Consider the following 26,658-nt stretch of genomic DNA (forward strand, 5'->3'; position numbering starts at 1 on the left):
TATCTTCACCTGATCAAAATCTTGAAAAGTGTGGTACAACATATCACCCCAGGACATCACTAGCGATAAGCCTCTTTTATCTACATTGTACACACATCCAAAACATACAAAAGAATAGCACCTGTCCAACACTGTCATAAATTCAATACCAATTTTGAAATAGCTTTATTTTATACTGATGTATGATCATGTCAGTCTGTTCAACAATGTAAAACCATGTAAAAGTAGGCATTTAGTTATTGAAAACATACTGTATATATTATGCCTACCAATAAGAACTTCAATCCAAAATCGACCTTGAAAACTTTATTCAAAGTCTGACACTGTGATCATCGTTTAACAAACATAAACACTGTTATCTAATATGGCCTCAATTTGCTTTCGATGGTTGTTGCAATCTATATTTAGATGTACACAAGGCCCTAAAGTCAGTCACCTTGATACATCAGAGAATCAGACGTGTAGCACTACGTTAATTTTAGAATTTCTGAGCTCTTCAAACCCTTAGCAATCCTCATCCATTTGTCAACAAGTACTGTGGTACTCTCCATTAAATTTGTTTTCTTCTCTCTTTTTTTTTGTGAAGGAAACAATCAATAATGTACGCTTGATTCCATCCGGATATCATGTTGCTTTGTGTGAAAAATCACAGAAAAATCAATTGTGTGTGTGTGTGTGTGTGTGTGTGTGTGTGTGCATCTGATTTTCCCCTAAATTTTCACTAATCTCTACTTCTGTGGAGCGCCGACTCTACAGAAGTAGAGATCAGTGAAAATTTTGGGGAAAATCAGATACACACACATATACACACGCACACACACATACACACACAAAAAGTTATTTAACAGTAAATGTTCAGAGATTAACCTAAGCTGAGGATGTCGAGTCCCGAGTATACTCAGGCAGGTGTCTATGGGGAAATGTGTGTTATAGCAAAATCAGCCCGTCCTCAAAGGGTTAAGACAAATTGGCAACTCTGATCTACAGTTTGTAGGTGTTGAGCGGCTCTCCATCTGGTTTACGTGTGTAAAAAATTCATCAAATTTCACTTTTCTCCCAAAAATAAGAAAAATTTTCTTCAGATCTGTTTTGGGTATTTTACCTGTTTACCATATCATCATTACCATTTTACCATGTTTTGCCTGTTCTCTTCTGTGGATACACACTGTAAGTTCCATCTGTGCCCAAATATTTGTGAAATAAATAAAATCAGTGACATTTTGTGTACAAAACAAATGGAGAGCAGCTCATCACTTACATTTTATAAGTGCCTATTTGTCTTATTCTTTCACACCAAATATTCTTTTATATATTCAATCCCCCTCCTTCTCCCCTCCCCCCCCCCCCACACACACACACAAACACACAAAATCATAGTTAGTTGAAGAGAAGCAAAACAACCTCACAAAATGCATGCTTGAACAAAACAATGCTTCAACAATATTTGAACAACAGCTGCAAAGGGTGAACTGAAACCAGCTGCAAGAAGTTGGCACTGTACTTCCACAGAAACAGTGGTTCTGAATGAACCTACCAAAAAAATTTGGCGAAAATCAAACCAGGAATACGGGCTATTTAAGTTTGAATGCTCCGACTCATCTGTCAAGGAATTCTGTAGGCTTTTGACAATAGCAGTCTGGGGTCAAAATGTCATGACCCCACCTGTTCAGGTCAGGATCCCTCTCTTTCTATGATATGTATACTTGATACTGCTGTTTGCACACATCAGACTAGCATTCCTTCTCAATCATCACTGTGTAAGAGCATCCAACTTCCTCTTTTCTTTGAGATTATGGGCACATGCAAATCAACATCATATAATCCCTTATATCTTAGTTAATTACATCAAGTCATGAAGAGTATACAAGCATCGTTTATACAAAATAATTATGTACAGTATGGAAAATATGATTTCTGTTGTCAAAATACAAGAACATACATATCAAATACTATAAAACAAATAAGAAATATCAAACATGTGACATTTATCACACATACAATGTAATATGAATTATAATATGTGATACTAGCACATGACCAATCAACTACTGTAAAACACAATATTTTCGCGGCATGAAATTTTCGCGAATTGGAGCCAACAGCCTTTTTCCCAGCATGAAATGTCGTGAGTTGCCTTTAACATTCAATACGTATAGTGTAGACAAGAACTTTCATGTGCATTTTAATTTCGCGAATCTTGGCTCTCGCAAAATTCGCAAAATTAAAATGCACGCGAACATTCCTTGTTTTACAGTATTCTGAGTTGAAGAAATGGATCATCAACATCCAGACAGTCTCAACAACTTCACATTCGTTGGATCTTGCACAAATCTGAATTTATCTCTTTATCGTATTTCTGCATGGCAGTCACAAAATTACATTTTAGTTAGAAATGCACTCTAGCTCTCTAGGCCTCTATTAATCTGGAGGAACTACGTGTACACTGTATATCATGCAATGCAGTCACAGTTTTGTAATCTTTGTTGTATTTTGTGAACCGATAGGAGTCTGAGTTTGAAAAATCATCACAAAGACCCCGTTTACAGTGCGGGATAGGCCGAGCCGTGGCCGAACCCAGCCTCAATTGCGGGGCTGAACCCCGCAAATTTTGTCCGTTTTCACTGCCGGGCTCGGCCGCGCTTTAAATTCAAACCTTTCAATATCTTGTCGTAGTGGCGCTCTGCTTGTAAACATGTTGTTGTTGTTGTTTTGTGTTTAGTGGCGTTTTCCATTCTCTTTAGAATTTTTACACCAAATACTGCTCTATAAATTTCTTTTCCTTTTATCATTTTTTTTCTTTCACAAAAAAAAAGAAAATATGATAATGAGTATCCTTGTTCAGCTGTCGGTACGTCTATTTGCCTGCTTAAAGTATCAGATCTTCTGGCCAATCCGGCTCATTGTCTCGAGCAGACTTCTTGGCCATTATTAACGGCCTAGGCCCCTCCGATATGCAGGCAGTAGAGTCCGATGCTTACCAGCATAGGAACCTCAATTGGTCCGATTCAAAGCCAAACAAAATAAACAATCAATATTAATAAGATGCAAATATATATAGAAATCACATATAATTTTTTGAGTAAAGTAAGCAATCTCTGGGCAGTGGTGCGCATGAATTGCCTCTTCAGAATACCTCGAGGCAGAGTTAGTGCAAACTAGTACACTCATAACATGCATAAAAGTTTATCTAAAATCTTTGTGATTTTGAACATATAACACAAGAGCTCTTTGGTATACTGGGTTAGTTGAAATTAATAAGCTTTGAATGCTGTTCTCATGAATTTGAATTTGAATGCTGTTCTCATGAATCATGAAACAAATGCAATTTGGTATAGTCTGGTTTTCAGACCCTTTGCCAACTGGATTCCGTGGCGACGAAGTCGCCGATGGGGCAAAGGCCTTTGCCAATGGAAAAATCCTTTGCAGGACAAAACCACCTTAAACTACACTAGTTTTCGACATTGAGGGGGTTAACATCCTGAATAATGAAATAATACGGGCAGAGGGTTTGGAAGCCAGACTAAAATTGGCTGCACATTTGGCCCAGTTTGCGTTTACACTGAGAAAAGGCCGGGCTCGGCCACGGCCGAGACCACCTCCAGAGCGTGGCCAAATGCGCAGCTTATTTTGGCCTCGCATTTGGCCCTTTGCGCGTTTACGCTGAAATGAAGGCGGGCTTGGCCACGGCCGAGCCTCGCACTGTAAACGGGGTCTTAGATCATTTACATGTACTTGTCCATGTACATTTGTATTAAATGACATTATTCTGTGGAAAACATTTGAAATTCCATATCATGAATTGCCACTGACATTCGATCAAAATGCATAGTGCAGACAAGAACTTTCACATGCATTTTAATTTTGTTAATCTTGGCTCTCGCGAAATTCACAAAATTAAAATTAACACAAACATTTCTGGTTTTGCAAAATATTCTTGCCAATACTCTAGTCTGCATTATATATGTTTCATGAAAATCAGTTTCCAATCATTCAGAAGGTAATATGATTAGAACTCATGCAATTCAGGGGGGGGGGGGGGTAAACATTGTATCTTTAATATGCAGGAGATTTTGTAATCACCACACCAGGGAAGCTGTTCTTGTCTATTACATCTGTTCACTACTTTTATCCAAGAATAAATACCCCATGGTAATGGAAACTGGCAGGGGGGGGGGGGGATTCCACTGCACATACGATGCTGTATGGTACTGTCAAGAAAGACATACTTGTATTTTTTCAGGAATTTATACAGTTTGACAGACATGTGTGTGTATTAAATCATAAAATTTTCTAAATCAAATAAGTACTTTTCAGTTAGCAGCAAGAAGGAAACAACTGTTGTTAGTTAATTGATCAACTGATATTCCTGGAAAAAGACAAAAACAAACAAAAACCAAGAGGAGTAATGATGATCTAACGCTGTAATACTTACTTGAGCCTTCCCATCTTGTATCTTGAAACGTCAACCCCTTTCAGTAGAACAACACAACATACGTCCAGGGATAAGATACAAGTGAACACTTCAAAGAAATCCGTCAAAAGGAAATGTCAATGTTTCCAACAATGATCCAATGATATATCCCACACAGAATGATCTTCGACTGACGGCTACAGTACCTTCAATGTTAATACACAGTTAACAGACCCTACTGCGTACTTCCCCATATAGGCTGCGGGACACTGTGGTTCCCCGATTCTAAACCCAATTGCTCCATACCAGTGGGAGTACACAAAGTTTATAGACGCTTGAATACCTCACAAAAAGTCATGCAAATAACTTTCCCCCCACATACCGGAGCACTCCTGGTCCTGGATTAGGGCATTCATACAGCACTTGGAGCGCACCACTTGGCTGACTCAGAGTGGGTGTGCACTCGCGGGAGGGACACTATTGTCATTATTTTATCGATTCAAACCATTGACACTTAGAAAGAGGGGCCAAAAACATTATGCCTGCTGAATGGTAACACATGTCCGTGTGTGAAAACAAGCATGCGCTTCATTTACCTGACGTTGATATGTAACCCTGGCAGATTTTAATCCCTAACAGTCCATACATTATAGTGGATTACTCAACAGATCCCCTCCATCTGAGGTGAAAGGAGGCGGTGTACTGTTGAGGGGGGGGGGGGGGGTATGAGAGGGCAGTGGGTAGAGGTGCACTGTGCACCAATTAATGATTTTCCAAACAAGAAGCAAATCAGGTCCAACTGCTGTGGCATCCTGGATGATAGCTGGCAGTCAGGGCTGGGAAAATGACACATTAACTGCATGCTGAATCCACATTCATGAGCAGCAATTCTTGTAAGATTTGTAAGATTTTATTGACTCGATCGTCCCCCCTCTCGGGGTATAAGAGTACAAACATATTTACAATATATGAATACAAAAATATAAGTGATAATGTACATGTACATGTGAAAATAACAGATATAGATAAATATGTTTGGCATAAATTGTAAAGTCTTTGTCATTATCCTTTGTACCCTCTCCCCCCCCCCCCATATCAAAAATGCCTGTAGCTTCACTGTATCCCTCTAGGGTGTCTGCTTGAAGGGATGAAAGGGTACACCCACATCTTCAAAAAGCAGAGCACAACTACATCACAACTATTATCTACATCACAGTTGAGTGATCTTGCTATTGAAGGCAGGCTTCTCTGTTGCCTGATCCTAATCTATCAATTCCATGTACTGCGCATTTTCCTTGTCCAACTGTACTTGCTAGTCTCGCATTCAGACTGTCTTGCATACACTGCTCTAATGTCACTAACAGCATAGGGACATGGTACAGTGTAGCCTACATTGTAGCTCGCAATCCCTGCACTGGTTGGTATTTCCCTTGACACAAAGTACTGTAAAAATGGCAATATTTGTGCATTTCACACAACTAGAAACTAGCTAAAAAACAAAAGCATGCATAGGCCTATATTTTTCCGTTAATGTATAAGACTATTTAATGTTTTAATTCTGCAAAATTAAAAACATGCAAAATTCATCTTGCCCGGTCAAGCATGAAAAATTACTCGAGCAAAAATTTGTGCTTTTACATGTTGTTGTTGTTATCGTTAAGTGTTATGTGACAGGGCTCATCACTTCCATGAGTACTTTTCTCTCTGGTAGCCCATTTGGGCCACTAAAGTCTTTAATTTAAAATTTTGGTGGCCCAAGAAAGAAATGTAGCGGTGTGAAATAAAAGGAAATATAAAAATTCCTTTTTAATTCTAGCTGCCAAATTGGGCCATCAAAAGTTAGCCTTCATGGAAGCTTAGTGGCCGGACATCAATTTTTGGTATGTCCATTACATTATCATACCCCATGTGTCAATGGGTTCAAGAGGAATGAAATCCAGAATGTTGTGAATTGAGGGAATCTAGCAAGTAGAAGACATCAGCGAAATTTGAGGAAAAATCAGATTATCCATTGAAAATTTTCATTGTAAAGTTTCTGTGCTGTCACTGCTGGATGAGAAGACTGTGTAGGTACCTACTATATCTTGTGACATCATACACAGGTAATGTAAAGAAAATATAAAGAAATTTCAACATATTTTCAGTTTTCTACCATAATGACAGGGCATTTGGTTTACCTCTTTCAGAGAGCAGGGTGAATAAAAACAAGTTGAGGGAATGTATACTTTTTCATTAAAAAAAAAATTGTTGAATTCCCTATATATTTTCTTTGTCATTGTCCTGCCATGACGTAATGAACTGTAACAGTTGTAGTCTTCTCATCCAATGCTGCAAGAATCAAAACTTTAAAAATTCATAACTTTTGAACACAGAACAGATTGTCCAATTTTCCTTCACTTTACTGATGTGTTCTTTTAATGAACTGTTCACTTCATATAAACATGGAAATTACACTCAAATTTTCCTCTACTTTGATTTTTCTATCACTGATATTTATCATTCCATGCATTGCTAGTTGTTCTCATAATGTTACATTCAGCTTAGAAATGTAATCTAAAAGGAGGAAATGTTTTACAAGAAATACAGGGTTACCAGGCATTATCACTGTAATATCTTTGTTTACTCCTGCTAGATACTCATTGTATGGAAGTACCCTACATACTATCAAGAATATACATATCTCATCAAATCATTGAGTACATGGCTATGAGCATAAATGTGAGAACATACTGTATGAATGTGTTCACTAGTATTTAAATAGAACAATGAATTCCTCTTTAACACCAACATCAATAGCACTGAAACAAAAAGGATAAAACAAAATTAAAACAAGTGCCTTGAAGAGAGAGGGGAAAACATTTGAAAATGAAAAGCTATCATTGAACCTTGAGAAGCTGCTATGCACAAGTGCTATGCATCTAAAGAAGTAAAGAAAAAATCCCCAACATTTCCCTGAAATCACTAAATCTCCCATTCTTTTTAGGTATTTTTTATTTGTTTTCTGAGGAAACGCCCATGCACTCATTTGTGACTCTCTTTGCACTCAACAGATAACACAGAGCATATTTGGTCTGTGAATAATGCCATGACTGTACAACACCATCCCCTCAAAAGGGCTATCCTACCAGTCCGGTGGGTATGCGATCTATACAAACATGATACCAGAACATATCATATGCTCATGAGCACTGGTGACGGGCAGGGAGGAGCAACCCAAAGAAAGATCAATACTGTACTTGCAGTTCCCACCTCCCTGCTTGCAGCGTCTGCATGCGCTGCACATCGGGAGGGTTTTATTTTATGGGAGCAGAGTGCACTGGCCTGCGTCACCACATTCTTCTCCCATGATTCAACCAAGGTCACACAGCAGCCAGAGAAAGCAGCTGTGAGTGATTGCATTGATCCTGCTACTGGCATCTCACTAAATGATTTTGATTGAACAGATTAATTTTCATGCATGGAAGTGAGACATGATTTCCTACAAGCATACAGTAATTAGATGCACAGAGATATGACTTGCAAACATATTTCAAACATATATAAAAATATATCTCTTTGTCATGATGGAGGCTAATATGCCTGAACATACAAAAAAAACCTATCAAGAGAGGGCGACATACCATTACAAAAAAAGGAGTCTCATTTAAGAGTCCACTACAACTTGTCCAACTTTTAGAAGGCAAAAACAGAAAGAAACATGGATGTATCACACATCCTTCTGTTTTTGATTCAAACTTGAAATATCCTATGCCGATGTACCTAGACAACAAAACTCTTGTAAACCGAAATGTCAGCAAAACATGAAACAAGGAGGTTTACTCAAGAATATCACCTGTAAGTCTTGATGCAATGGTTTCATATGTGTGCAAGGAAAACATGAAGTTGTCTCTTTACATCATTTCAGTGCCGGGGTTGTTCTTATTTTCTGTTCAGCTTTTCCATGAAGCTCAACAATTTCCTTCATTGAGACATCATGTTGGCCTCATCACAATATAATTTCTTTTACTTAGAACACAATGCATAGTGTGCTATAAAAATGAGAATTGCTGGACAAAGTCTATGGAATGTACGTATATCTCGCCATGAATCTTTTGTCTCACTCCTTGATATCTATTATACTGGTAGATAACCTTTGATACAACATGTACCTCACTGTTTACTCAATGTGCTGAAAGCTTTTTAGTCAAGTCATTGCAAGTAGGAACCTGCTATGTTGTCACAATCATCTCACAGATTTCTAGCTGCTACCTATAAAAGCAAGGGTGTGACTGATAATGTTAGAGAATGAAAACTCAGCAGAGCTACGCAATGAAAACATGGTGAATGGGTACCAAAATACCTAATAGCATAAACCTTCACTTGTATGTAAATTCACATAACAGCTATTCTTGTATCTCCTTACCATGGAAGCACCACTCATTAGGAGGGTCTTTATCTTGTTGAGGACGGACTGATTTTGCTACAACACGCATTTCCCATCTTCAAAGACACTTACCCGAGTATACTTGGGACTCGTCCTCAACAGGCTAAGACTTGGGAACAGAAGAGGGAGACCTATAAATCCGAAGAAGAACAGTGAACACCAAAACCAACATGCAAGTGTGTCTCCATGGATTTCAGTGTGTGTGTTTCTTATTCTCTGTGTTTCTGAGTTTATATTTTGCAATAACGTTCTCTTAATCTTTGCTTTTCTTGCTTTTGTACTTTTAAAGGAAGCATTGCTATCAACATGTACAAATATGAAAGATTAAAAATAAAATATGAAAGTACATGTATGACAGATAAGGCAAACTATAGATCATTTTTTTTTAGAAATGGTATGGAATACATTTGTGTGTACTGGGTAATATGTTTTGAATGCAGTTTGTCTCATTGCTCCACTATGTGCAGTGGCTCTAGTAACTACTAAAGAGTCATCAGACCACATGACTGCTCCACAGTTCCTAACCTTCAGTGACAATGTTCATCAGCAGGGCATCACTGTTCATTACAAATTCATAGGCAGCATTAACTTGAAGATGGGTCATCATCACGCAATATGATCCTTTAAAGATAGGAGCCCCATCAATTCCCTTGATATTTTTTTTTTTTTAAGATGGCTTTTTAGTTTCAGAGCAGTGTATACAGGGGTCGCACTTAACTTTTTTTTAACTAGCCAGGCGGACTACTTAGAATCAATTTTGACACTGAAGCAATATTTTGGCTAGCCAGACGGACTAGTAACTTCATAATTTTACGATTTTTAGCTAGTCCGACATGATTTCGGGTGGCCAATGGCCAGCGGACCATCGCCAATTTCGAACCCTGGTATAGCAAATTCTAACTCAAGCTAACAAATCAGATTTATTTCAGTTTTATTCTTTTGAATACTTAAATTGCCTTCTAGTGATAAAGAAAAGTAATCTGTAATGCTAATGTTGCACTGGTATCATGCAATAAAATTATAGTCCTTACACACATAACAGTACCCTGTGGCATATGTCAGTACCCTGTGACATATACACAGCAAATTACATTGTAAAAGATTTAACTATACCAGTATATCTTTCAAATAACAGCTGCTGCCTCAAATTTGTTGGTATCTTTAAATCTGTAATATGAAATACTTAATGCTTCACATACTGTGTGATAGACCTAGACTGGAGTTTACTTTGGGCTAATGGTTTTGCAGAGCTGACTTCTAAAATCTGGAAAATGCTTGCTTCCATCATGGACCTACATAATACATGTATGCTTCTATGAAAACAGTTACAGAGCATTAGTACACTTGGTAGGTAAAGTCAAGTAAAATTAGCAAGTTGGTTATTCCACAATGCTCAGATGATTCCATACACTGACACTTTTATCACTCCCTCACCCCTCCCTTAGCAAATCAAAATAAATTCTAGGCAACAGAATTTAGTAGGAGGGGAATGCTAAAACATTAGCAGCTCCATCCCTCCCCCATCAGAAATTTAAGTGCACCTTTATTTACGCAGAAACATGCTATGTTATTTCAATCTTGGGTTCTATACACTTTCAGAATACCTGCAACTATCAAACACTCTACAGAATTTTGCTTTTAATGCTGAAAGACTTCACTCGGTTCCATATATATTTCTGAGACCTTGAACCTTGAACCTTGAAGTACCGTAATAATCTCTTTCAGCAGCTTGGAACTACATACTGGGCGATGGTGGAAGTGTCATGCTGTCAGTGAGAGGTGGTATGGTCGTCAACCTAAATGATAGTCTGACAACACCTACATACATTTGATACTGGAACTGATGTGCTGAGGACTGCTCTGTCGCAAGTTGAAGTTTAAGTGATATCGCTATAGTTCTACAAGTACAAATGCATCTTGGGAATATACAGTATCACATGCATACAAAGAGATCACCATCAAAACTGGCAGTCGGCTAGGTACATTGCACACGTTTTTACGATCTGAAACCAGAATAATCCTGGAAGGGTAATTATACATGTTGTAGATATGATTAGAAAAATAGGGGCCTATGTGATTAAGGGTCTACCACAAATTCTTCAGATACAATGTAGAAGAACAGGTGTTTATTTCATAATAATATTTCTGATGGTTTCATAAGTATGATTCATCATGCACTTTGAGGTGCTGTGTGTGAATCAGACATCCCAACACAACTCTCTATTTTTCTAGCTCATATAAACACAACTGTATGGCACATTCCTACTTTTCTCTATCCCAAGGACATCTCCTCTGCTGTCATTGTTCCTCGTCCCCAGGTTCACAATGAAATTTCAGTCTCATATTGATTGTTCGACCAGTCCGATGCTATTGCCTATCTAACAACGATTATTGTTCTGCAGAATTATCCTTGCACTCTTTCCTTGCATTTAAGGGAAAATATCATACTTGCCAACTCTACCGCATTTGGCGGTAGACTACCGCTTTTGAAAGATTTCATTAGCATTCAAGCTAGCGCTGCTCGCATCTAAGGCATCCTGGATTCTACCGCATTCTCAAATGAAAATGTTGAAAATGTTGGCAATGCAAGCCCCCTGTCCCCCCACAACTTCTGATACAATTACTTGTGAAAAAAAAAACAAACAAACAAAAATCATTTCATCACTCACTCACTTATTACACATCTTTTAGAATTTCACTGTCAATTTTGAATGGTAACTTTATTAGATTGAATGTTATGGTAGATCTACGTTATCATACTTGCCAACTCTACCGCATTTGAATGATTTCATTAGCATTCAAGCTAGCGCTGCTCGCATAGGCATCCTGGATTCTACCGCTTTCTTAAAATGTTGGCAAGTTAGTATGCATTATACTGATCATTGTCCATACCACAGACTACTTTTCAAATCCATTTTGAATTCAAATCCATTCATCCAGCTACTATGTACACAGGAAGTAATCAATTATAAGTACGGTTTCATTTTTGAGAATTTCGCGATTCAGGAGCTCTTTAGGAATCTAAAAATACGCGAAACTATCAACTCTAACTGTTACTAGACATAGTCTGATCCCGACATGATTGTGACTTGTATTTGTAACGTTATGTATTTCTGCGTTCAGCCCTTAATTAGCTGTCACTGATCACATCGCAAGACGCAAGATCTGTGTAGTTCTACCAGTTCTGGGTCAAAGATTTAATCTCTTTAACTTGAGAGACACATATTTTCCAATACTTACCCACGCTTCAGTGATTAATCCACCCCGTTTCTGCAGCAGTCTCTCGATCTCAAGTTTAGCGTGCCCCACCTAATCGTACTCGCGTTATCTTACGCTGATATGAAAAATCGCTCGGATCCGTGCCACTGACGTTCCCTCTCATGTGTGTTGAGGAGGTGGCACACACGCACGTACAGGGAACAACACTGTAGTGCAGCAAAGCCTCGGATTGCAGGGAGGTCGTGCGATGATGATGTTGTGGCGTCTTCGCTATCACAGCTGGCGATCATCCGTGGATGCGTGGACAACTACAGACTCACACCATTTCACACAATGGCATTTCATACATGTATCAAAATGCAACTTAAAATGATAGATGATGCGAGAAAGTCTACAACCAGTGATGAAACACACTTCACAGACAGTTAGAGATAACAGGACGCTATCAACATCATTTCTCCTTCGGTTGTTCGTCGCATTACACTAGAGGTTAGGACAGGGGAGATTACGAGATGACGTTTTAGGGTGCACTACCTGTCTGATACCACCGGTTTCATGCCAGGGAAATGATGATACCGCGCGGGGGTGTAAACTTTCAGCTGTATAGTGCCTATAGAGATGTACTAATAATGGTTGGGTGTTTCCCGTTTTCTGGACGTTACAGGGAGAACATCGTGGCTGCCATGACTCATCACTGATTAATTATGATGACAGAACAACCCTCGAATTGCCTTCTGTGCTCCTACCTGGCGTGCCTTTTGCACTGACTTCAATCCAAACAACCTCTATTTGCACAGGACCATTGCACTGATTCATGTTTAGTTAGCATTGTATATTCTTTCACTCTAGCTGTGTAACCACACTGAAAGAAACCTGAGTGATCAATACGGTCTTGTGTCTCGACAAAAACAGGTGATCATTTCCTTCGCCTTGGTGTCTATCAGACAAGCGGATGCAGAAAAAAAAGTGGCTCGAAGTCCAATCCAGATCATTTATCTTCTATTTACATAAAAACGGGTCTGGTCTCCTTTCAGTCCATCGTTTTCATAAACAGGCAGCGGACTTGGGGGGGGGGGGGAGCGCTAGAGGGCTTGCTTTAAAAAAGGGGGAGTCGGGGGATCACATTAAAAGATTTATGCCCAGATATTCTTCCTTTCAAAGCATTTTCACTGACCCTTGACCCTCAAACATTGCCGGTAAAATTCTGTTTATGTAGCTCTCTCCATCTTTCGCTCGCAAAACAATGACTTAGGCATTCCATGAAAATCAGTTAGATGTTTTATTCATTGCATTGTATGTTGTCTTGAATGATAATACACTTGTCACCCATTGTGGTGTCAAAGTGCATAGAACTTTTTATGCTTCAAAGCTACTTCTGATAACTCTTGCATCATACAGAGATATTATTTTTCTTAAACAATGACAATGGTAATAATAAGTCGTGAATTAGAGTATGATATTATCTGTCTTGTGACCGAAAGTCAAGTAGGCATATTATCATTAATATGTATGGGTATTATATACCTGGCTTCAATAGAAACAGGTTTTGACATGTATAGGGTGTCCTCCTTATTGTTTGTCCTGTCTAGCTGATTTCCAACTGTCAAGATTATAACGTAGTTACTATTAAGTTTGATAACCCCAGGTAAGTATATTATGTTCTACCTTCGAAAATGAGAATAAACGAAAGCGGAAACGCAATGGCGGAGGGGAAAAATACATCCCATGCTTGGGGCGGCGGAATGTTTTCATTAATTTGTGTGTGTGTGTACTGTGTTTTTTTTTTTAATAGTATCTTTACGATTTTCCTTTTTATTGTTTTGTTTGTTTTTTATGTTTTGCTTTTTGTTTTGCTTTTTGTTTGCTGTTTATTTTCAAGAGCCAAAAGACATTAGTGTGAGGGCATTCAAGGACGGTGATGTGGCTCAGTCGGTAGCTCGTCTGCCTTCAGGATGATCCATAGGACCCGGGTTCGATTCCCGAGTCTAAGTGAGCATTGCTGTGTGTAATCATATATCGTTCCATATATAGAAAGCGGCAAAACACTCTGTCCCTCTGGTAGATATAGGCCATAAAATGGAGGTCCCGTGTATGAGAGAGTCACAACTCATCATCATCCCGCTTCATGCATTCATCGCGATGAGCAGGGTTATATAGATGAAGTGGTGCCACCTCATATCCAACTGCATGGACCCCGTGGAACGCAGTTGAATATGGGCTATCCAGCCATCCTCTCAGATGAAAAAACAATACAAAACAACTACAAACAAACAAACAAACGAAACCATAAGTTTCTAACCACCGGACCAACTCATTCTGCATGCATTATGATGTCGCCAGACACACACACAAAAAAAAAAACAAATAGAAGGAAACGGACATTCATACAGCTTATTATGGAGGGGTGGTGGCAGGTTGATATAATAGAGCAGCTCTTCTCAATCAGTGGGCCGCTATGTCGGTCAAAAATAACCGACTGGGTCTTAACAAAATAAATGAATAAATAATGAGCCAAAGTGGGCCTCGGGTTGAAAAAGTTTGGGAAGAGTAGAGCAGCACGAATGTGCACATTGAATGTTCAGACCAAGTACAATATAACGCACCAGGCCGGCCTTTTCATTTTATGCACAATACAATGTATTTTTAAGAGTATAGACAGAACTATTATACCGCTAACTCACGTTACGTAAAGTTTGTATCGGGTGGAGACTTTTTCATAGAGAAAGAATGTTTGCAATATATCCATTATGTTGCACTATAGGCGACATACAGTTGCCATAGCAACAACTTAAGTGCCATTCCACATCCTTTTCAAGTTGGTTTTGATAAATAGGGGCACACAGTGGCAACTGTTATTGCTGCAACTTAGGCCTACATTATTGCAAAATTCGGTATAGGCCTACTCTTTCAAAAGGGCGCCTAATTATGTGCACATTTTTCACGTAGTTACTTTCATAAAATGAGGGTATTTTATGCGATGTTGTGTCAAGTTTAAATACAACTAGAAATGTCGCTAAGGCGACTGGTATGCCTCCGCCATAATGCACGATTCTCCTATAATAGGTCTATAGTATACAATGTCATGTGGACAATGTGTGATTACATTTTCACAAAATTGGCAAAATATTAAAATGACAAGTTTGTCACAAATGTGTTGAATGTTCATCTTCCTTGACCTAGGTTTAATTGGATGAATAGGAGAGCGTGTATTTTGGGATTTAAGGACTTTAACTTGACTTTGACCCATTCATAAGTTTATGCAATGAGTAATTTTCAAGGTATGGAGAAAAAGTGCAATTTCTGTATTGAAAAGTACATTGTTACCATTTTCATCTGGCCTTTGACCCTAAAATTCATAGGATAATCACCGTCAGGCAGAACATGCATAAATATGTAGTAAGTTTCAAGATAACTTGAGCCACTTCCGAGATATGGAGGAAAAAGTTAGTTCAGCACTTTCCCTTGATCTTTGACCTTTTGACCTTTGAGGCAAAAAAAAAAAAGAAAAAAAAAAAGTTTCCAGAGAATCACTATTAGGTTATACATGCATACACCAAGTGTTCAAAAATTAATCCTGCTGGCATTGCATACATATGAGGGAAATAGTAAAATTGTGAAGTGTTGCCCTTGAACTTTGACCCCTTGACCTTTGACCCCATGGACCCTAAATTCTCTAGATAATCACTGCCAGTCAGTACATGTATATATACTATGTTCCATGAAGATACCTTGAACAATTTGCAAGGTACGGAGCCGGAAAAAAGTGAAGTTTTAATATTTTTACTTGACCTTTTGACCTTTGACCTCATGAACCCAAACTTTCACCAGAGAATCTTAATTGGGTAATACATGTATACACTAAGTTTCAAGAAAATATCTTCAGGCATTGCATAGATATGGTGGATATAGTGAAATTTTACGTGTTTGACCTTGACCTTTTGACCTTTGACCTTGAGCATGTGCACCCAAAAGCTGATAGGCACAACTTCACCCCCTAATACACATACATGACAAGTTTCATTAGGATACCTCAAAAGGATTTTTAGTTACGCTGTCCACAAAATTCATTACGGACGGACGGACGGACGGAAGGACGGACAACCCGAAAACATAATGCCTCCGGCACCACTTCGTGGCGGAGGCATAAAAACATCAACGATGATAATTATATAGGCCTAACTAATCGTTGAGAATGATAGATTGCTTTCCTAAAATACTGAAAATGCCAAAGTGCATCACTTCTCACGATAAACACCATAGTGATAACAACTGAACGTTGTTCTTAGTATTCTGTACGGATAAAAGATCTCTATCCGTCTACAATATAAGATTTTTATGCAGTCACCGCATTCGAGAGCGGTTCCGGTACATGAGTGGGAGCGAGTGAAGGCACGTAGAGACAGATTCCACCTCCGGCCGTGTGTGGTCTGAAAACCATGGACGGCATGCAGGCTGGATAATCATGGTCAGGCGCAGGCCCAGATATTACAATGTCATACTAAGTATGCCAAGAGAGGGCGCCATCCACGAATTTGCGAGTTGCAGAAACTTGATGGTTTCGCTTGATCCGATCCCCTACCACAGATCTCACACCAGCGAGGCCGTCACGCACTTCGTCGCAGCAAAAGTACTAAAACAAATCGGGGGCGGGGGGGGGGGGGGGGGGGGGGAGGTGATGCATTAAAACATCAGCTAAATGTCTTGTTCCGAACTAATCAGATGAATCCCTCTACAGACTAGGCCTCATGTGTCTTTTAAATTTAGAGGGACAACTGGATTTTGTTTCGGTATATATTCAAAATAAAACAGATGGAATGTTTCGAGTGTTTCAGGACTGAAGTGAAACAAGTTAATTAATTTGAGTGAAACACATTGATTCTCAGTAATAAAACATGAAAGGCTTAAATCTTTGTTACATGTATTATACTTTATACAATTTTGGATTTTGTATCTTTAACAAGTGGGGGGGGGGGGAGGGAGACTTTTTTTCCATAATTCATAGGGTCTTATCACTTGGGCCACTTTTTTCCCCCAGAAAATATAGGGTTTGACTTTTTGTTGTTTACCTTTGCTTATCCGATGTTGCTAGAGGAGTGGCAGCTTGTCAGCCGATTTTAGTAGGGAAATGTCATCCAAAAGTGTGAAGACCTTTTTTTTTTTTTTTTTTGATTTGTTTTTTTGCTTGTCAGCCAATTTTGTGACACAACTAACTGTCATCCAAAAATGTCTCCCACCACCCAAACCTCAAAACAAACCGACGTCCCTGTTCACAAGTGGGTCCTTTCACTTTTAAAAATGTAGCACTGGCCTTGTTGACTGTATGTTGTTGATTATGTACTACTCAGTGTGTATGTACAGTGTATAGTATATCAAGCATTTAAATGCAAAAACTGGCATACAGTATCTACTTTTATCATCTTGAGATATTTGATATTGATGCGACTGTAAACAAAGAAAATATTAATAACGTAAGTGATAATTTCAATAATCACTTTAATGAAACAAAATATTTATTGTGATGAGTATCACTGAAAACATTTAATCTTTCTCTACTTGGTGATGGCCTAACTAAAAAAAAAGTTGAAAAAAAGGATCTACATGTTTTTGTATTCAAACTTTTTTAGTTGGAGATGTATACATAATATATATATATGTATATATATATAAGAATCCTCGTCATGACTTATTCCTCTCTTTAACGGAAGAATGAGTAACCGCTTAGAATGGATAAATCCCTGTTCAACCCTTCACCTTGAAATCTCTTACTCTTCACGAGTAATCATGAAGAGTTTTCAAGTTGAAGGGTTGAACAGGGATTTATATATATATATATATATATATATATATATATATATATATATATATATATATATACACTGTAAAACCAGGAATGTTCGTGTGCATTTTAATTTCGCGAATTTCACAAGCACCAAGATTCGTGAAATTAAAATGCACGCAAAAGTCCTTGTCTACACTATATGAATTGAATGCCATTGGCAGTTTGCGAAAATATCATGCCGCAAAAAAGGCCGTCGGCTCCAATTCGCGAAAAATTCATGCCGCGAATATATCATGTTTTACAGTATACAATGTTTATACCATACAATGTTTCACTGTTATTCATGCGTTGTCTTTTGTTGCTTTCTGTACTGTTGCTTGTTGCTTTTTTGTACTGTGTTTTCACATGAGTATCCCATCTGTAAGACTAATGTACACATGTACTTGAAAACAACATCACATTTACAATATATTGCATTCACACAAACAAGCAAGAACACAAGGGAACAATGCCTATTAGAAGTTTCTTACATTAAAACATGTATTTCAAACTTCTCACTTGAATGATTAACAGTCAGTAGCCAAGCATCACATTCTGACTTGAATACATATGGGAGAACTTTTGGAATGAAAAAAAAAAAGGTCTCACTGGGAAAAGAGTATACAAATGTATAAAATATAGTTTGTTTAGTACATGTACATATTTACAATGGATAAGGGCCATGCTTTCCATGTCTAGACAAAAAAAAAAAAAAAAAAGGATTGATGCTTCAACAATGTCATGCAATGAAAAAGACAGCCTCTACACCTCAGTAATCAAATGCTGCTGTTGATTTAAGGAGACAAACCTCCAATTCTTTATATCAACGATAAACTGCACTCTTTTTCTGTAGCACACAACTGCTATCAAGATTTTCAATGTTGGCACCAGACAGTTCAATAAAATTTACAGTCATATACACAGAGATAGAAATATTGATCCAATTCATCATAAAAATTGCATTTGGCAATGCATCACATCTATGCAATGTATAGCCTTTTGGCCCTACATTTCTTGGCACCTGCCTTGCTGCCACATGAAACCAGTCTGGATATTTTGTAAGGTCTATTTCAACATTACTGGAAAGTTTACCAAATTAAGTCATTCTTGATGGTTTCCAATTGACAGTATTGAAAAACAATCAAGGCCATTCACTACAGCAAAAATTATGTCAGGGTTTGCAATTGATAACCACATGTGTAATTATTCTATGATTCAGATAGCAAAACACATGAATCACTATTTAATACAGCAGAGTAAATTCCGCCATCATTTTCATAATCTCATCTTATGTCCCACAGTCTTTGTACTGCAGTTCAGGATTCATATTCAGATAACAGAAGACTGCAAATTCAATACTTTTTGAACATTTAGCATCTCCCTTTCCTTGTAATAGAACATAATAAGTAGTACAACATGTTCACTGGTTGACACACTCACGTCAGAGTAGCAAACTCAAAGAAAGTTAACTTTTTTTGTGTCAGGAACTTTGGACATTGAGTATAACTCTATGGGGGTATTCCGTGCCAATATAGGCTCTTAAAGCACACAGACACAAGTACTGAAACTAACTCAACATAATGACAATCACACCAACATATTTTGGAATGCATTAATTACTTCACACTGAATACAGCAGAAAACAAGATTAACTTCAATGCCCCTACGCTATATACTAAGAAATGGTACCCATCATCTACACAATCTGATGCTCCATGAACACAAAGACATTCTTGACATGATACACTTGAAAATCTGAAGTTTTTTTTTTCTGTTCATTTTGCATCTTTGGTTACTTGTCATGACATAGGCAAGGATTTGCTTTTGATACAAAGAAATAAACACCAAATGTAACATTTAAAGCAGAATCAACTCCATGGTAGAAAATTAGCCATGATTTTCATATCATGTGATGGACATAACCTGAAACCAACTCAGTTCAAATAAATTGAGCATATTTAAAAGCTTTGAATTAAAACAAAACAATACAGACAGAATCAGCTAGCTGTATGAATTATTTTATCTATGCATCACATACATTTACTGCCTAGGCCTAAATAAATCGTCAGACAATAGACATTATGATAAAGATCCGCAAATTCCATTGCATCATGTAAGTTGAATATTGCCAATCTTCCAGTACCAATAGATCCAACTTCAACAAAGTTTACAGCATTTCAGGAGAGTGAATGGCAAGACATCTTTTGAACTGGCAAGGTTCATGATGAATCAGTACTGTATCTTTTTTTCCTTCTATTTAAAAAAAAAACTGTTTCTAATATTTGGAGCACCTGGTTCCCACAAGCCATATATAAAAGACATCTGAGTCATAAAAAAACATAGTAGATAGTGTACTGGTTAGTCTTACAGAAAACATTAAGCTTGCAACAGATTAAAATCAGTCTGTCAACTTTAATCGATCAACATTTTTTCTCTAAAATACTGGTACTTCCATCTCAAACTAATCAGCCTTGTCAACACATGTGTTTCCACAAATGTGACTTTTTTTCATTTCTGTACAGACTGACTTCTAAAGAAAATTATGTGATAGTAAACATGAAAGCCCTTTTATCTATTTTGTTTCAGGATCTATCCACAATAGTGACACAAAATTCCATGATAAAAGTACATAATACCGTTATATATTCTCTATGTCGAAGCATACAATGTCTGACTGAGGAAATGTACAAAGGATAACTGGATGCCTCAAAAGTGTACATAAAGTCTTTACATGCAGACATATACTGCCTAACAATACAGAACTTAAATCTCTGAAAACATTAATTTGTCATAAAAATGACACATCAAGCACATAAAATGGTGGCAACAGGTGTGTTAGCAGGCAGTACACCTTAAAGGGTGTGTACAGTTCTGGTCGGGGTGAGGATTTATCTCTTAACGTTTTACGAGATATTCAGAAACCACTCTATGAGATGTCAAAGAGCATGCAATTCTAAGGGGTATCAAAAGTTTATTTGATGAAAATCGGTTTTGAAATGTCTGAGATATCCAAAAACAAGGTGAAACAAAGAGATCCTAATAAAGGTGGGGCATGTCGCCTTTTACTATTAGCACTTTTGGGGATATCTCAGCCATTTGAAAACCAATTTTCATCAAATAAACGTTGAATCCTTCTTAAAATCACATGCTCTTTCATATTTCATAAGAGGTTTCTCATTATCTCACTTAGGAATGTTCAAAACATGAATCCCCACCTCAACCACTACTGTACAGTCCCTTTAACACTATAAATGAAACATACACGATAATGTTATCTACAGCTTGAAAGAAATGCTTTTGCAACTAAATATCACAGAGTGTTTACCATGCTTCACTATCTAGTTGACAGCTTCTATGGAACCGATATCAAAGGCAATATTATGCAATATGAGCATAATATCAAAACCGAAAGCAGCAGTGTATACAAGGAACTGCCAATGGAACTCAACAAGCACAATGCCTGTATCATAAATCTTTTTTCACTGCCGTATCATTAATTTTTACATGGAGAAGTATATTAAGTATTTACACCATTAAAAAAGAGTCTACAGAAGACAATAATTATTGCTTGATATATGGCAAGAATACAGTATTTTCATGTCGATGCAAGTTTCTTCAAATTACATCTAAAATACTCTATATTGGCTAACTTTGCGACAACACACATAAGGAACAAATGTATTGTTTTAGTATATAAAAGAAAATTCATCTTTTTATCGAGTTGTTTAAAAAAAACAACAGGCGGCACACATCATGAAAGATCATCTCCCGCAAAAATCACAAAGATCAAAGACACTGCACACTGGCAAGAACTATTACGCATCTAATTATTGCTGTGTTCGTTCATGCATGGCTAATGCTGGTATCTACCTCCAGGTCTACGCTAATTGGTGCATTCTGATCTCCATCATCCCGGCTGTACGATGGGCCATAAAGCGGGGGCGAGAGGCCGTAGACGGGTTCAAGAACTCGTCCTCATTGGTCACCTCTGAGAGGATGTCCAGGTCATCTAGCTGGCAGTCACTGTTGACGCAGAATTCACCCTCCATCTTGTCGATTTTCCTGAACCATGTAAAAGAGCTCCTTGAATGTAGTAAACACCAAAAGAAAACCAACAACTGAGAACACACTTATAGTAATAAAAGAAGTCAAAAATCACACATCTGTTTTATCACTCTTAATATGACTCAAAGCTGATTCCTTTAGAAAGTAAATCTTTCTTGAAAGTTTAAGCTTCAGCTCTTACCTTGAGACAGGAAAGCGCCTCTTCCTCCAGAAGTATGAAGCCGCTGCTACCGTGACGACGATCAGGATTACAGTCAGTGTTACTCCGACGATCACAGCTGCGCCTGTTACAGTGAGATGTCAGAAACAGATACCAAATAGGAAATATAACAGAATATGTTAGCTCCGTACTGACTAGACATTCTTACAGCGAATGCTGGCAGTCGCACAAGATTATGACAGTATTTAACCCTAAAAAGGCCTGGGGGGGTTGAATCAACCCTCCTCGACATTTTTCACGACTACTCGGCTGCGCAAAATTTTTGACTGCGCCGTTCGCTGACTTTTTACTTTCAAGTCTTGCGCATCTTTTTGACACCATTTTCGCAAAAAATCGCGCATACCGTTACGACGCTGCATGACATTTTATACATGCCTGTCAGACCGAAAATGGCTCAAAAATGTGATTTTGTGTATGAAGTCTAAGCAAATGGAGTTTTCTCTTCTTATTCATAAAGATATGATTATTTTCACTTTCATAGGCTTAAACTAATTAATTTTAGCATTATTATGCTTGAAATAGGTTCTGTCATAAATTTTGCAGAAAAAAATGATAAAACAAAAGGTCGAAAAAACAGAGAAATACATAAGAAATTCATAAAACAATAAAATACATAAAAAATTGATTTTGATACCAATTTTTTTTTCAAGTACATTGTTAGGAATGCTACAAAGAATGTTTTCACCAAGAATTAGGATTCTAGGAGCTTTAATTTCTGATTTAGAGCAAAATGTATGATTTTATGCATATATTAGCATAATTAATCATAATTACGAAAATTTCCATTTATTTTTGAATAGCTTGGTAGAATATGCCACAGGTAATGCACGTGCCAAATTTCATGGCGATTGCGCGATCGACAGCCGAGATCTCGGGGGGTTTGAATCAACCCCTCCCGGCCACAGAACACCCAAAAAAGCTCGGCCTAGTTAGGGTTCAATCTCATGTATTGGTGCTTCACAAGGGTTATTAATGGCTAATGTAATCGAAACATATGCGGTAGAAAATTAAACAAGCCATGCCGTCACTGTCCAACACACTTTGTTTTCATACACTAGAGCATTACATGGCATTTTGGTCTCAAAGATGTAAACTGCAGCATTACTTGATAACTTAATTTTTTTTTTTCAATAATCTTTATTTGAGCTAACATTAATTATGCAGACTTACACATAGCTACAAAAAAAAAAGACAAACAACAACAACAACAACAAAAACCCTTCCCTACTAGGGTCCCCACTCAATGAATTTCCCCAAACCTAGGTGTTGCATTTTATGTTTGTCTTCTGAAGAGAATAGAAGCTAGGGGTTCAGACAGTCTACTTGAAGCCGACTCACTCTGAATTGCACGTCTCTTTGGTGGATTTTTTACATCAGGTTCGCAGTTTTTAACACAGTAGTCGATGCGATATGTTTCCCCAAGGATCTTCACCTCGGTGGTGTGCATGACAAAGCTGGTGTAGGCATCTAGGAGTTGGGAAGACTGGGAGAGGCTGATGGCCATTATGGTGACTTGGTAGATCACACTGCCATTCCTCAACACCTCATCTTGGATGCAACAATTACATGACAGACAGCAGAATCAACAACTATGAAGAACTTTGGGAAGCTTAGAATGCTAAATACCCTCTGTTGTAAAACTTTGCTTCTCAAAGACTTGCATCTTTATACAGGAGATCAGTAATCATCTAAAATATATGTGTGACACTGAATTTCACACGATGCAAAATAAAATACGGGATTTGAGTATGCCATCATGTAGTAAACGTACAAGTTTACTGACACAGACTGCATTTTCTTCTTTAAAAAAAGGGGAAAAAATCTTTGAATGCTACACTGTTCTTTTTTTTTTAATGGAGACTTGTGTCTTCATTGCATTTATTTTGTATCAGTATCATTTTGTGCTTTCTTGGAATGGGTGTCAACTGTTTAATAAATCAAATCAAATCAATACAGAAATAACACCAAACCAAAGAAGAAAAAAGTAAAAAGGGAACTGATATTGATGCATCCAGTGCTTGCAGTCTCTCATGGTTCAATGACAATGCCCCTATGACAATTGCTCCCATGAAACATCTGCAAGCTATTTAAAGCCAAACATACCCTCTACCTACAAACATAACCCTAACCATAATCCTAATCCTCACATCAAACTAACCTAAAACCCTAACCCTAAGTCCTTGGAGAAAAGAATACCAGAGCAAATGTCGCAGGAGCAAATGTGTCACCGTCTCTTACAAGGGGTCAGCACTTTACATTCATAGTGGGGTTTGAAAATCCCTAAGAGGGAAGTGGGGTGGTGAGTCTTACCTCCTATATAAAGGGAATTGAAGCTGCATCGGCACTCCTTTCTGATACCATGGATGACTACCTCCCGGAGTGCCACCATCTTCTCGGGAGAGTCCTTCCACTGGGAGAATTTAGCATCTATGAGACGTAGCTCCACCGTGTGGCTATAGTTAGATGTTGGGCAGAGGTTTTCCCTCCCCGGCGTGGGGCCAGAGAGCATGAAGGCATCGGTGGTCTGCTCCTCGCAGCAGGAGCATCGCGAGATGGACTCTTCACCCGACAGGTTGCTAGTATATTCCATGTATGTCAGCATTGCAGAAAAATCATAAAAAATTGGTGATACTGTTTTTAAAATTATGAAAACGTTGTGCATTCTAGCATTATACATATCATAGAGAATGTGTGACATTCTTTCACTTGTTGCTACCACCCCACAGCTACACTCTTGTGTGTGTATCATGTTCTCATTTTAAAGTTGACTTTCAAAAACATCACAAGTATGCCCTTCTCTCTCTGTGTGAACTTCTGGTACAGTAGAACCTCATCTCAATGAGGTCTGATAGAGGGAAATGCCTTAACAATGAGATAATTTTGCACGTCCCATTTCTTCTCATACTCGTTTGTTCTTATCCCTGACATAATAAAATACCAGCCGTAGCAAGTACCTGGTATATTTCAGTGGTCCCAAGCAGCTCATTATAATTATTTTTTCCTGTGTCAGCCACTAGAGAACTTATTATCGTTTCTCCTTTGCACCTGTTACATTTACTGTATACGCTAAATATTTGGTGAGGTTTTCATTTTCGCGAATTTCGCGAGTTGGGTTCTATTTGCGAAATTAAAGACACACAAAAATATTGACTCTGATTGCGGGTACATTTCTCCATTCAGTATAGGACTCCACGATCACAAATTTAACCACTCGCCAAACTGTCGGGAATTTCCGATTCGCGAAAATTTAGACTCGCGAAATATAAGTTAAGTCATGAAAAAACAGCAGTCATCAAAATTTTCTTGAAACATATTAGATATTGGCAAGTAACAGATGCTTGTTGTCCGTATTCTGCATGCTGTATTTGTTTCATACAAGTTGCTCCTTACAAGACAAACATATCATGAGCCTGGTGTGATGACACCACTAACCCTGCGTGGAAATAATACTCGCATGATCAACATACGCTGACTGCCAGGTATTGAGCAGCCAGTCGGTTTTTATCTTAACTATATAGGGCAAACCCTAGTACAGTCAAAAGTTTGTGAAGTGAGGGCAAATCTAATTCCCCCTACATGATGCTATTGTTTGCTTGACCAATCATCAGTCAACTTCCTGCACAGCCATATGTAAAAGAAATAGAGTCTCTTTTTGCACGCCAAAGCAGTCTAGATATCAAATATACAAAACATGTGGTCTTCAGAATGCAAAACGCTATATCTTGAAAAAGAGAAAATCTTACCATAGCTGAGACCTTACTCCATCTCAATAATGGACATGGAATCTTTTGATGACTGCTTTCTCTCTTACCTCGAGTCATAGCTGAAGACTGTTCCAGCACTTGTAAGCAAACGTAGGCTCTGGACAGCACTTGAGTTTGGACTGCTGTATGGCACAGCATCCAGAATCTCCCTGAAGCTGACGAGAGAACTAACATCAAACTCAGCTGCCTGGCCCCTGAAAATTGCCACGGCACCTCCAGATGATTTCAGGGTTCCGTTCTCTGAGTTGTCGAACAAGAGCGTCGGGCGGGGTGACACAGTCTCTGCCCCAATGAGTAGGAAACCATCAGAGTCCAGCTTTTTCCCGCTTAAGTAGATAACCTTGGATATTTGGAGAATGTCCTCCATAATCACTAGGATGTAGCCATCCAGGGGGGCAAGTGCCACGCCCTTGAGCTCGACGAACTCCTTGCCCCCAGTAGCAGCATTGTAAGGATTGATCTCATTGATGAGCACCACCTCTGGTACATCTGGGCTGAGGGGATGGGAGGGGCAGCTGTTCGGCCGTCCAGGTGATGTTGCGGCTACTTCGAAGGCCGAGGACATCTTCACCTGGCAGCACTTGCAACGGCTCAAGCTGGCCAGGCCCACCACAAACCTAGGGTCCCTGTGGACTTGGCTCTGTCCTGAAAAAGCAGATCAAAGAGTACCAGTAAGTTTGCAGTTTCAGCTTTTTTCCTTAAAAAAAATGGATACCTACATCAGCACAAAGACTTTGC

General features: G+C 38.3%; 2 protein-coding genes across 3 annotated transcripts in view; both read right to left on the reverse strand.

Annotated features, from left to right (window-relative positions):
• The window catches only part of LOC140227305 (protein numb-like), a 211,002-nt gene extending 198,912 nt beyond the window's left edge, over positions 1-12,090 (reverse strand). Inside the window, exons 1-2 of one of the 2 annotated variants that reach the window (XM_072307732.1) lie at positions 12,075-12,090; positions 4,433-4,469 (exon numbers count right to left, since the gene is read on the reverse strand). In XM_072307732.1, the coding sequence (XP_072163833.1) occupies positions 4,433-4,446 (14 nt within the window). In that variant the 5' untranslated portion in view covers positions 4,447-4,469; positions 12,075-12,090. Of the gene's footprint in view, positions 1-4,432; positions 4,672-12,074 lie in introns of those variants that run through there. The other variant, XM_072307728.1, reaches the window with a different exon arrangement.
• Positions 12,091-21,024: 8,934 nt separating this feature from the next.
• Positions 21,025-26,658, reverse strand: part of LOC140237181 (uncharacterized) — a 52,325-nt gene continuing 46,691 nt past the window's right edge. The window contains exons 18-22 of the mRNA XM_072317126.1: positions 25,968-26,565; positions 24,467-24,732; positions 23,495-23,704; positions 22,118-22,220; positions 21,025-21,954 (exon numbers count right to left, since the gene is read on the reverse strand). Coding sequence (XP_072173227.1) covers positions 21,750-21,954; positions 22,118-22,220; positions 23,495-23,704; positions 24,467-24,732; positions 25,968-26,565 — 1,382 coding nt within the window. The 3' untranslated portion in view covers positions 21,025-21,749. The remainder of the gene's footprint in view (positions 21,955-22,117; positions 22,221-23,494; positions 23,705-24,466; positions 24,733-25,967; positions 26,566-26,658) is intronic.

This window comes from Diadema setosum, chromosome 1 (assembly GCF_964275005.1).
Source record: "Diadema setosum chromosome 1, eeDiaSeto1, whole genome shotgun sequence".
NCBI lineage: Eukaryota > Metazoa > Echinodermata > Echinoidea > Diadematoida > Diadematidae > Diadema > Diadema setosum.